This window comes from Gracilinanus agilis, chromosome 3, assembly GCF_016433145.1.
Source record: "Gracilinanus agilis isolate LMUSP501 chromosome 3, AgileGrace, whole genome shotgun sequence".
In the NCBI taxonomy this organism is placed as follows: Eukaryota; Metazoa; Chordata; class Mammalia; order Didelphimorphia; family Didelphidae; genus Gracilinanus; species Gracilinanus agilis.
The window spans coordinates 625810089-625821807 of NC_058132.1; the positions used below are offsets into that span (position 1 = coordinate 625810089).

Below are 11719 nucleotides of genomic sequence, written 5' to 3' on the forward strand. Positions count from 1 at the left end.
GATTCATCACTGAGTTATTTCAGTCATGTCCAACTGTTCATGATGCTATTTAGGGTTTTCTTGGCAAGGATACTGGAGTGGTTTTGCCATTTCCTTCTCTAGCTCATTTTATAGAGGAGGAAACTGAGGCAATTAAATTATTTGTCCAGGGTGTCACCCAGCTAGTAAGTGTGTCTGAAGCCAGGTTTGACCAACTTCAAGCCTAGGACTCAGTCCACTGTGCCACGTACCTGCCCAGAATAAGGATTAGGACTCTTAAATAAAAATATAAATATGCATCAGGTGACTTCAATTTACGCTCAGAAATATTTTTAAGTCTGGTGTTTAACAGAAAACAAGCAAAACTTATTTAAGAGGTAAAATCCATCCTTGAGACATGAACCTAAAAAACATACCATGAAGAGATCAAGACTTTGGGAATGTGTCCAGGATAAGGAAGTAAACAAGAGAAGATAAAAACCTACAAAAATAGAAAAAAAAATCAAAAACAAGGAAGTAACTAAGAGGGTTTATAAGGACTGCCCTGCAGAAGGAGAGCATCAAACTGTACTTACTTCTCCTGAGTCCTCTCTCTCCTCACCTTACTAAACCCTCTTTACTGATACTATGGGTTGCTGTGGCTGTAGAGGCAGCTGTGGTGGCTGTGGTGGCTGCGGTGGTGGCTGTGGTGGCTGCGGCAGTAGCTGTGGTGGCTGTGGTGGTGGCTGTGGCTGTACCACCTGTACCTGCCGCCGAGTGGGCTGCTGCTCTGCCTGCTGCCCCTGCTGCTGTGGCTGCTGTGGGGGCTGCTGTAGCCCCACAGTTGTCTGTTGCCGCCGTACCTGCTGCTGTAACTCTTGTGGCTGTGGCTCTTGTGGCTGTGGCTCCTGTGGCTGTGGCTCCTGTGGCTGTGGCAAGGGCTGTTGTTGCCAACAAAAATGCTGCCAACAGAAATGTTGCTGCAAGAAGCAATGCTGCTGCTAGATTACTAGAGTGATCAGAGTTGGGCTTCTGGGAAGGCCCTGATGGGGGCACATGCACAGCATGAAGGTAAGCCTTTTTTCTTGGTAACAAATGTATTCCTTTCAGTTTTGTAAAATCGTCTGTGTGTCCCAAAGCCTTGGAATCTGTCTCAGATTCTGGACTCTATAGTTCCATCTTATCTACATGATGCTATTGAAAATCATTCTATTTGAAAGAATTCTAAAGTGACAGAAACTATTTGAAGCAAAAAAAAAAAAAAAAAAAAAAAAAAAGGGCACTGACTCAGCTACTGAATAATGGTCATCCCTAACCTAGGAACTTAGCCACATTGAATCATGAATTCTCATGATTTGTTTTTTGGCTGTGTTTACTCACTCCTTATAATCCCTGTGCTTTGTTTTTCTGTCTGCACACACTGTTTCCTACTTATTTTTTGCTTTTCTTTTCTGAATTGCTAGTGGTTGTACCACTATTTTCTAAAAGTCTCAATAAAGTAAAGAAAATTGTCTCATAAAGAGTCTCTGCTTTTATTCATTTGTCTATTCGTGTCCTGAAAAGTTTCCTTTTTGAAGGAAGAACTATATAGATTCATAATGATAGAAAACTGAATCAGAATCATTCTTATTTCTGGGACAGTTTTTATTCTACTGCTATCCTGCTAGGCTAAGGTGTCTAGCTTTTAACAATTGAATACTGAAAGGTTTTATATCTAATTCAAAAGAAGCATCATTGCAAAGTGAATAGGGAGGTAGATTTGAAGTTAGGAACACCCAAATTAAAATCCCACCTCTGACATATACTGGCAGTGTGCTCCTTAGCAAATCTTTTAACTTCCATGAACTGTAGGAAACTCTCTATGATTATAAATTGAAGAGAAAGTTCTTACCTAGATTTCTAGAGGAAGTATCCTCACCTTGGTGTCATCTATATCACTGAAATCACAGGTCTCCTCCCTATTCCTGCTGGAGTCCCTCAGATGACATGTTTCCTTAGATATTTAAAACATTTTAAATGATTTTTAATTCAATAAAAAAATCACTAAGCACCTTCTGTGTTCTAGGAACAACAGTAGGCAATGGGCATACAAAGAATTGAAGTAAAGTCATCCCTACAAAAGTAGCAGAGATCAAAAAAATTAGAACATGTACATAGATAATATAAAAAAAATAAAATAAAATAAATTAGGACATGAACATAGATAATATTAAAAAATAAAATAAATTAGGACGTACATAGATAATATTTAAAATTTTAAATATTTTTTTAAAAAGAAAATAAAAATTAGGACCATGTACAAAGATAATATTTTAAAATTTAAATATTAAAAAAATAATATAAAATTAAAAATGTTTTAAAATATTTATAGTAGTTCTCTTTGTGATGGCAAAGAACTAGAAAATGAAAGGATGTTCATTAGTTAGTTGGGGATTAGCTAAACAAGCTGTGGCATATGATTATGATATTACTGTTCCAAAAGAAATGACAATAAGGTTGATTTTTTAAAAAAAAAGCATGGAAAAACCTATATGAAATTATACTAAGAGAACATTACATACAGCAAGAGAAATATTGTTTGAAGAATGACTTGTGTATGTCTACCTCTAGAGGAAGAACTAATAAATAGAAACAAGCAAGACATAATTTTATATATGTGTATCTTTTTGTCATATGATGCCTTTTCTACTGTAGGGAGAGAAGGGAGAAGTGATTACTTAGGAATTTTAATGTGACAAACAAATGAATAAATATTAAAAAAATATAAAAGATTGACTTAAATTGATGTAAATTGTGACCCATCAATAGCTGTCCTTGCTCATATTCTCCCCAAATTCTCTGGGCCAATCTACTCAAAATGTTTGATGCTATAATCAATTCCTTCCCTCCTTCCCCACATGCATTGGGAGGGCACTAGTGAAAGATTCATGCTTTCTGCCTGTCATTCCTTGCTCTTGCCATATGACTAGCCCATCTTCTCTTCCTGCCTTACAGTTCTTTGATATTTTCCACTCTTATTCTTCCATGTACCTCCTTGGTTATGTCTTGTAGTCTGCTCTTTTAATCTTTCATCTTGGGCTAAGTAACAATTTTTTAAGAAAGATAATTTAATTGCCCTTCTCAATATCATGGGAATCCTGACCTTCCTTTTCTCCTCTGTCCTTCCCATGTCTGAGGCAGGATAGGCTCAGCATGTTCTATAGGTTGAAAAGTTTCAGAATCACTCAGGATATATTGCGAAAGTTCTCTTGGCTCAACTCAAGGACATCCAGAGACAAATCAGTTCATTCCCATTTTGACAGAAGAAGTAAACAGTCAGAAGGTCAGCATTCTGCTACTTCCTATTTCTGCTGGCAAGAGTTAAGTTCAGAAGAGGGACCTAAAGGGGAAGGGAAAGTGGTAGTATTTGCAGACCACAAATTCCACATGAACCAAACTGGAGTAGAATTTGTGAGAGGCAGTATGGAATGGAGAATGGAAGCTTGGCTGTGGAGACAGGAAGTCCTGGGCTCGGGTCTGACCTCTGATACATAGTGGCTGTGTAACCACAAATAAGTCCCTTAACCTGTCAGTGGTCTAAGAACTGAGTCTCTGAGACTAAATTAGAGGTGTCAGTGGAAGATTACACATCTAAACTTGATGTCTTTTTCATTATATTATCTGTATGACCTTGGGTAAGTTATTCTAGCTCTGTGGGTCTCAAGATTCCTCATCTATAAAGTAGAGGTGCTGTAATAGATAATTTTTTTAATCCTATAAAACCCTTATACTCTACCCTAGAATCAATACCATGTATTGGTTCTGAGGCAGAAGAAGAGTAAGGGCCAGGCAATGGGGGTTAAGTGACTTGCCCAGGGTCACACAGTTGTGAAGTGTCTGAGGTCAGATTTGAACTGAGGACCTCTGGTCTCTAGGGCTGGCTCTCTAACCCCTGAGCCAACCAGATGTCCCCAATAGTTAATCTTTAAGAACTCTTTTACCTCTAACATTTTATAATTCTAAATATTCTCAATGCTCAAATGGATCTCATCGATTCAGGAATTACTTCCCATGATGCATATTGCAACTCATGTATGATTGCCCTTCTTGTGTGACTCTTGCCCGTATTCTCCCAAAAGTTCACTCTAGGATGTCCATTTAATGATTAACATTTATGTAGTGCTTTAAGGTTTGTGAAGCACTAAACATATACATTTTTAAAATTTTCATTCTAATAATTCTAGGAAGTAGATGCTATTTTGATTCCCATTTTACAGATTTGAAAACTAAGAGTTAAAAAGGGTCTAGTATCTAACCAGGATCACAAGTAAGTGTCTAAGGCAGGATTTGAACTTAAATCTTTTTGACTATGAGTCCATGGCAAACTACTCCAGTATCTTTGCCAAGAAAAATCCAAATGGTGTCATGAAAAATCAGACAAGAATAAAATAACTGTATTACAACAACAAAAGCCATCACTCCACCTGCTGCATCACTTTTAATTGCCTCAATAGGCTAGAAATATTCTTCCCTTTCTTTCCACATCAAGAGAGTACCAGTGGAGCAGTGTAGTGCTCTATCATGTATAAGGAGTTTCTTATACCACTGAGTTCCTGGATCTGGACCATAAAGGAGAGGAGAGAAAGAGAGGGGGAAAGAGGGAGGGAGAGAGAAGTATAAGGAAAGAAGGGACAGAGACAGAGAGACAGAGAGAAGAAAAGAGAGAGGCAGAGACAGAAAGAGAGAGGGAGACAGAGAAAGGGGAAAGAGAGAGAGAAAGAGAAAGAGAGAGAGAGAAAGAGACAGAGACAGAGACAGAGAGAAAGACAGAGGCAGAGACAGAGATGTAGAGAGAGAGAGAAAGAGACAGAGACAGAGACAGAGAGAAAGACAGAGGCAGAGACAGAGATGTAGAGAGAGAGGGAGACAGATAGAGGAAGAAAGAGAGAGAGGGAAAGAGACAGAGAGAGACAGACAGACAGAGAGAGACAGAGACAGAGACAGAGACAGAGAGAAATTGATTTTCAAAACTATTTACTTAGAGCAGGAAAATTATCCAGTGGTATCATGGGAAACAATAGAGGTGATGGGCTTCAAAGTATCACCTAGCCAAGATGTGGGAACTATTGAACTTTTTGGCTTAATCATATGAAAAAGGTGATGACTTCACATGACAGACATATGATTTAGAATAGGCTACACACAGTACAGGCAGGTGTTTATCATGATGTAAGTATGTGACAAAATGGAGATGCCTATGCTTTGTGGCTTAATGGCTATAGAAAACAAATAGACCTTAAGTTGTTATCCACTACCCTTTCATGTGACTCACCCAGAAGATCAGGTGAGTCTTGATAAGTTTTATTTGCAAATGATCAGATCCTAAAATGGTGCTGATATGCAAATGAGCATTCCTAAGGAGGTTTGGATAAGACCACCATCTTGCTTCTTCTTTACCCTATAAGAATGCTCCTCCTAGACTTTCATGTCAAGAGTCAACTCCAACATCCTGAGACCTTGTACCTTGTGCCTTGGTCCTGTCCAGTCAAGGCTCTGTCTGTGTACCCCTTTGTCTTTCTTCTCCTGCCCTAAACTTCTCTGGCTTCTGTACTTCCTCTTATGCTATAGGATGGATGGTGATAAACTGAATTGCCACTGAGTCCTGAGTACGAATTCTTCCTAAATCCTTGAACCCCAAGAAAACTGCCTTTTGAGTTGGAGGCTATGTTGTAACCTCAGAATCCCTTTGACTTTTTTAATGCAAATAACTTAGATCTGTGGTCTATTCTGAATAGAGGTAGGAATTCCACAGTCCTCTCATGGGTCTCACTAGCATAAAAACTGATAATGAATTAATGTAGAATGTACTGAAACAGGGTTAGGAGTCCTGGATTCCAACCAAGCCTCTCCTAGTAAAAAACAATGACAAAAACAACACAGATCATCACAATAGCAGCATGCGATTTGCATAGCATATAATGGTTTACAAAGTGCTTTCACTTATTGCCTCATTTGATCCTCAGATAATTCACTGAAGTTGATGGTAAAATGATTATTTTGGTTCCCATTGTATATATGAGAACATTTAGAGTAAGCGAAATAAAGGGATTGCTTCATATCATGAAGCTGATATGCTTCTGAGCTCCAACTGGATGTAAAATCCCGAGAAAGGGAGAGATTTCTATCCTATTGAATAGATCCCCTGCCACGAACTTTTGGGAAAACCAAAGAACCATTCATTTTTCTCAACCACTTGGTTTTCTCAACCACTTTCACCAACCTTGGTGATGCTCAGATACCTTGGTACCAACTTGACCTGGTTTTTAAGTTTTTGTTTGCTTGTCTCCCAACTTGGACATTTCCACTTTGGCCCTAGGTAAGAATTATTTTTCCCCAACTCTAATCTTTCGCATATGCTGGCACTGAGTTGGTTGGATTGTAATACTTAGAAATTCATTGCTGATCTAAAATGAGTCGGACTTTTTTGTTATCATTTACGGTGGTTTTTGAGAAATGTAGTATAGCATAAGTACAGGTAAAAGTCTATAAGAAAAATTAAATGCAAAATGACTATCTAAACAAGATCTGAACATGAAGGTCATGATATACTATGGAAAGAACTCAGAGTATAGAATCAGAAAACCTAAGTTTGAATTCCAGTTCTGATATTTCCCACGACTGTCTATATGACTTTGGGTAAGTCACTTTATTTCTCTAGGTATCAGTTTCTTCATCTGTAAAATTAGGGGGACCAGAAGACCTCTGAAGTGCTTCTCAGTTTTAAATCTATGATTTAAGTCTACTTAATGTTTTTTTTTTTCAGCCAACATTCTGACTTTGAAAGTGACAAAGGACAAGAGAGGTTTGTAATTGTCCTCTATCTAGGACATCTAACTGGCAATCTTAAGGATGTAGCCTTTTTGAAAATCTTTTGTGGACTTGTTAGTTGTGGATCTATCTACACCAGTAATGGGCAAACTTTTTAAAGAGGGGGCCAAAGGAAAGGAAATGCTCATCTGTCAGTCTGTTTCTAAGACAACTCTTTCGAAGTTTCATTGTATTGTATCCTACTTATTGTATTCATCAGATTAGGAATAATGTCATACAGCTGGATGGAAAATTTCAGGGGGTCACATCTGGCCAGCGGGCTATAGTTTGCCCATCACTGATCTACACTATTCTTGAGTATTCTCAGCTGTTCCTATAGGATCTCTCTTCTTTGGCTTATTTGGCCACCATTATGAGTTTAGCACCAGCTTCTTTCATTAAAGGTTCATTGGGATACATGTAAAACCCAGTGGAATTGTGCATCGGCTAAGGGGAGTTAAGGGGGTTTGGGGAGAGGGAAAGAACATGAAACACATAACTATGGGAAAATACTCAAAATAAAAAAAATATATTAAAAAAATAAAGGTTCATTGGTACACAGAATAGACACAAGAGAACAAGAGAATGGAAACCATATATTTTTAAATGAAATTAAGTCCATTTTATTAAGAAACATACATTGAAAGATACAGAAATGGAAGAAAAAGCAGTGAATATTCAATACGTTCCCCCCAAATAGAAATATGAACACAGGCATTTATAAGAGAGTAGAAATTTCAATAATAAAAAATGCTAAAAATCATGAATCCATTGTTGACCCAATGATATGAATGAAATTTGGGAAAATTGAATGGGGCCCTTTTTGGAAAGCCCATTTGTGGAAATGGGCACTTTCCAAATTAAAGCACCCGTGTGATCCTAGGAGTTATTAAGACATCACTACAGCAAGCACAGAATGCAAGATACTCACCACTGATACAACCCCAAGATGACTTACCAGTCAGAGAGAAGCAGAAAAATCAAGGCAGAAGGAAGTCTTACCTTGATGCTGTGCAGGAGTCCCTAGAAGATCATTGCCAGAAGTCCTACTCTGATTGTTCCCTTTTAGCAGCAGCATTGCTTCTTGCAGCAACATTTCTGTTGGCAGCATTTCTGTTGGCAACAACAGCCCTTGCCACAGCCACAGCCACAGGAGCCACAGCCACAGGAGCCACAGCCACAAGAGTTACAGCAGCAGGTGCGGCGGCAGCAGACAACAGTGGGGCTACAGCAGCCGCCACAGCAGCCACAGCAGCAGGGGCAGCAGGCAGAGCAGCAGCCCACGCGGCGGCAGGTACAGGTGGTACAGCCACAGCCACCACCACAGCCACCGCAGCCACCGCAGCCACCACAGCCACCACCGCAGCCACCACAGCCGCCACAGCCGCCACAGCTGCCTCTACAACCACAGCAACCCATAGTGTCAGTACAGAGGGTTCAGGTGAAGTGAGGAGAGAAGACTCAGGAGAGGTGAGTGAAATGTGATGCTCTCCTTCTTCAGGGCAGCCCTTATATACCCTCCTCTGGAGACTTGGCTCAGAACACGGGATACTTTATTGTTGTTTTTAACCTACTTTCTAAGATGATTCTTATTTACTTCCTACTTGTGTGCCCTAGTTCAACTTAATGACTTGTTTTCTTATGATACTTCTGATTCAAAACCATATTCTATAAGAAAGGAAAAAGTGGTGAAAATTATAATAATGGACCCCGAGATTAGAAAGATGGTGATGATACGGGAGAAGCTGGCAGGGTGTGCCTAGGGCAGAGATGTGCTCATTTGGGACACGTGATATGTCAGCCTTGGTGTGACATCCAGGTGACAATATTTGTGAAGATGTGCCCATCTCAAACCAGTGAGACCTAAAGATGCTTAGATGCCAACACCTGGTTGTATCGACTTGGAATTCATTGACCCTGTTAACAGATTTTACTTTCTACCACAGATTTTGAAATTTATTGTTTTGATTTATAGGATACAAATCCACTTTTTAATGATCATTTAAAAAAAAGATTCAATAGACATTTGTTAAACATCTATAGTGTGCAAGACTAATACAAAGAGGACCAATGATACAGTCATTGCTCTCTGAGTACAAGAGAATTAAGACATGCACACAAATAAGCTCCCAACTCTGTGTCCTTACATAGGCCATATCTGAGACATATTCCTTCCAAATTTCTACCTCTTAGATTATTCAGTTAAAAAAAAAAACCAAACTCAGCTCAACTGAGATCTCCTGCATGAAGCTTTTTCTTCTGGCTGCTAGTGCTACTCTCTGTTCTTGAAATAATATTGTTTTCTTTGTATCAAGAAGCAAAGTAGCATCATCAATAGAGAGCTGGCCCCTGAGCTCTGTAATTAGTGCCTCTGACAACTCTCTAAGACTAAAAGATCCTGAGAAGTTATTTTCCTGCCTTCGTAGAGAGTTCCTGCCCCAGGGTGTTTCCCTCTACCAGTAAAATTACAGGTCTAAGCTCTCTGTATATTATTTTGGACATACTCTAATAGGATGCAAGCTACTTGAATGAAGGGACTTTTGAATTTTGTTCTGTATTCCTAGTACCTAACAGAGTGCCACATAGTTGTTTTTTGTTGTTGTTTAATCTTTTTTCAGTCATATCTGACTCTTCATGACTCCATTTGGGGTTTTCTTGGTGAAGAGACTTGAGTGGTTTGCCATTTCCTTCTCTTTCTCATTTTACAAATGAAGAAACTGAGGCAAGCAGGGTTAAGGGACTTGTCCAGGATCACATAGTAAGTATCTGAGGACAGATTTGAACTTGGATCTTTCTGACCCCAGACTCAGCACTCTATCCATTGAGCTACCCAGCTGCCCCAGGCACATAGCAGGCATTTGATAAATGCTTGTAGATGGATTGGTTGAGGTTCTAGATCAAAGGCATGAAGAAATTTAAGGAAGAAGAACGTTAGCATCGGGGATGGGCAAAGACCTTATTGATGAAGGGAGGCAAGTGTTGACAAAGGAAATAAGTATTAAAGAGAAGGATTTCAACATTTGGAAGTGTGGAATGATTTGTTCCTAACAAAAGAGATGCACATAGACATGATAAGACAGCATGTGATCAGGACCCAAATGGAAATATTTTTTGTCTCTTAAATAGAGTGAATGAAGTGGGAGGAATAAAGCATAAAAAGTTGGGAATGGGGAAGATTGGTAGCTCAGTGGTTTGAAAGCCAGGCCCAAGGATGGGGAGGTCCTGGGTTCGAATCTGACCTCAGACATTTCCTAGCTATGTGACCCTGGGCAAGTCACTTACCCCCCAACACTTAGCCCTTACCGCTCTTCTGCCTTAGAATCAATATACAGTATCAATACTAAGATGGAAGGTAAGGGTTTAAAACAAAACGAAACAAAACGAAACAAAACAAAAAACAACCAACTGAAGTTAGTCTGGTATGACCAGCTTTTGATAAACTTGTTCTGGCTTTTGAAGATTACTGCCTCCTTTTCTTTTGTTTCACTAATCATCTGTCTTGCTTGCTTCTCTGGGTTGCTATCTTCCCCCAGGGCTAAATAAGGATGAAGCATTCTGCTTCTGCTGCTATACAAAATGGATCTGAATTTCTGATATTATAAAATAACAATGATAATTTAAGTTAGCATATAGCATTACACCAATGAATTTTATAAAAGGCTAAAAAAGTAATCCCAAGGTGAAGTTTGAGAACAGAATCCAGGATATATGATGTAGAATGTCTTGGGGTAGTGGGAGACAGTAGACTCCATATGGATGACTCAACCTGGGGCTTCTAGCATTTAGTAGTTTTTTGGTGGGGTAAGGAGGAGCAGGAAATAAACGATCTGAGTCAGAATGCCTATCTATATTTGTCACTTCCTATTTTTGTTTCCTCTAGTCAGCTGAGGAGCAAAACTCATTATGGAGGAGACATTGCCAAGTTTTGAAGGCACCAAAGATTTTCTATGCCAAATAGCAGAATTTGGTCCAATTTACATTACTTTAAGCATAGAACTGTGCATGGCATTGACACAGCTAATCAGAGCATTCTAACAAGTTTTCCTTTGTCCACATTCTTCAGCAGTAGTCCTTCGCACCTGTGCTCAAAACCAATCAATGACTCCTTATTACCAACCAAGTGAAAAATTCTCAAACTTCTCTACTAAGGCAGTCATGTACTACCTTACCTTTGTGCCCTTTACTTAGAGGAGGCACCATTGTGCTATGGAAAGAAAGATGGATTTATAGTGTATAAATCTTAGAAGAAAATGTATGTTTTGTAATCTATAATGTAAAGTTTAAATTCTTTTGAGAATAATTTCAGGATAAGGATCTTGTCATCTCCCCAGAATCCCGACGATGAACCTGTTTGGTGAAGACACCATGAAGATGTCTGAAAAGCCTTCACTGTACCATGAAGACCAAATTTTGAACTTTGGGGTGCAGTTGATTGAACTATGGGGAGTTGAAATTGAGTTGTATAATTTGTTCTAATTGTACACTGTTATACCAATAGGGGACTGCCCCCAAATTGGTTTTTTGTCAATGCGGCTAATTTTAACCATTTGTTCATCTATTTCTTTTATCCCCAAATTCCTAAATTTTAGAAGTTGTCTATTTTTACAGGTCCAGCGAAGAAAAAGGACTAACCTTTTTTTTGCCGGACCTCACGGGGAATTGTAAAAGTGAAATTTGGGAAATGCCATCTAAAAGTATATATATTTTCTATGGACACGTGGAAATTGTCAAACTAGATTTCTTTGGCTTCCATTCTACTCTATCACTCACCATCTGAATAATTTTGGGAAGGTCACTTTGGGATTCCATTGAATATCTGAGACTTTGGGTAAGTCTCTTTACTTCTCTGGCTCTCAATTACAAATGGAAGGGTTGGCTTAGATGACCGTCCAAGTCCATTCTTTCTTGAAAGCTA

At 39.0% G+C, this 11719-nt stretch overlaps 2 protein-coding genes across 2 annotated transcripts; one reads left to right on the forward strand and one right to left on the reverse strand.

Moving 5' to 3' along the window:
* The first annotated feature begins 606 nt into the window (after positions 1–606).
* Positions 607–963, forward strand: LOC123242856 (small cysteine and glycine repeat-containing protein 6-like). Its single transcript, XM_044670972.1, has one exon. It carries the CDS (start codon positions 607–609, stop codon positions 961–963), a length of 357 nt encoding a protein of 118 aa, XP_044526907.1.
* A 6438-nt stretch (positions 964–7401) lies between these two features.
* LOC123240185 (small cysteine and glycine repeat-containing protein 7-like) lies at positions 7402–8223 on the reverse strand. The gene has a single exon (XM_044667598.1). The coding sequence runs from the start codon at positions 8221–8223 to the stop codon at positions 7870–7872; it is 354 nt and encodes a 117-aa protein (XP_044523533.1). The 3' UTR covers positions 7402–7869.
* Between the last annotated feature and the right edge of the window lie 3496 nt (positions 8224–11719).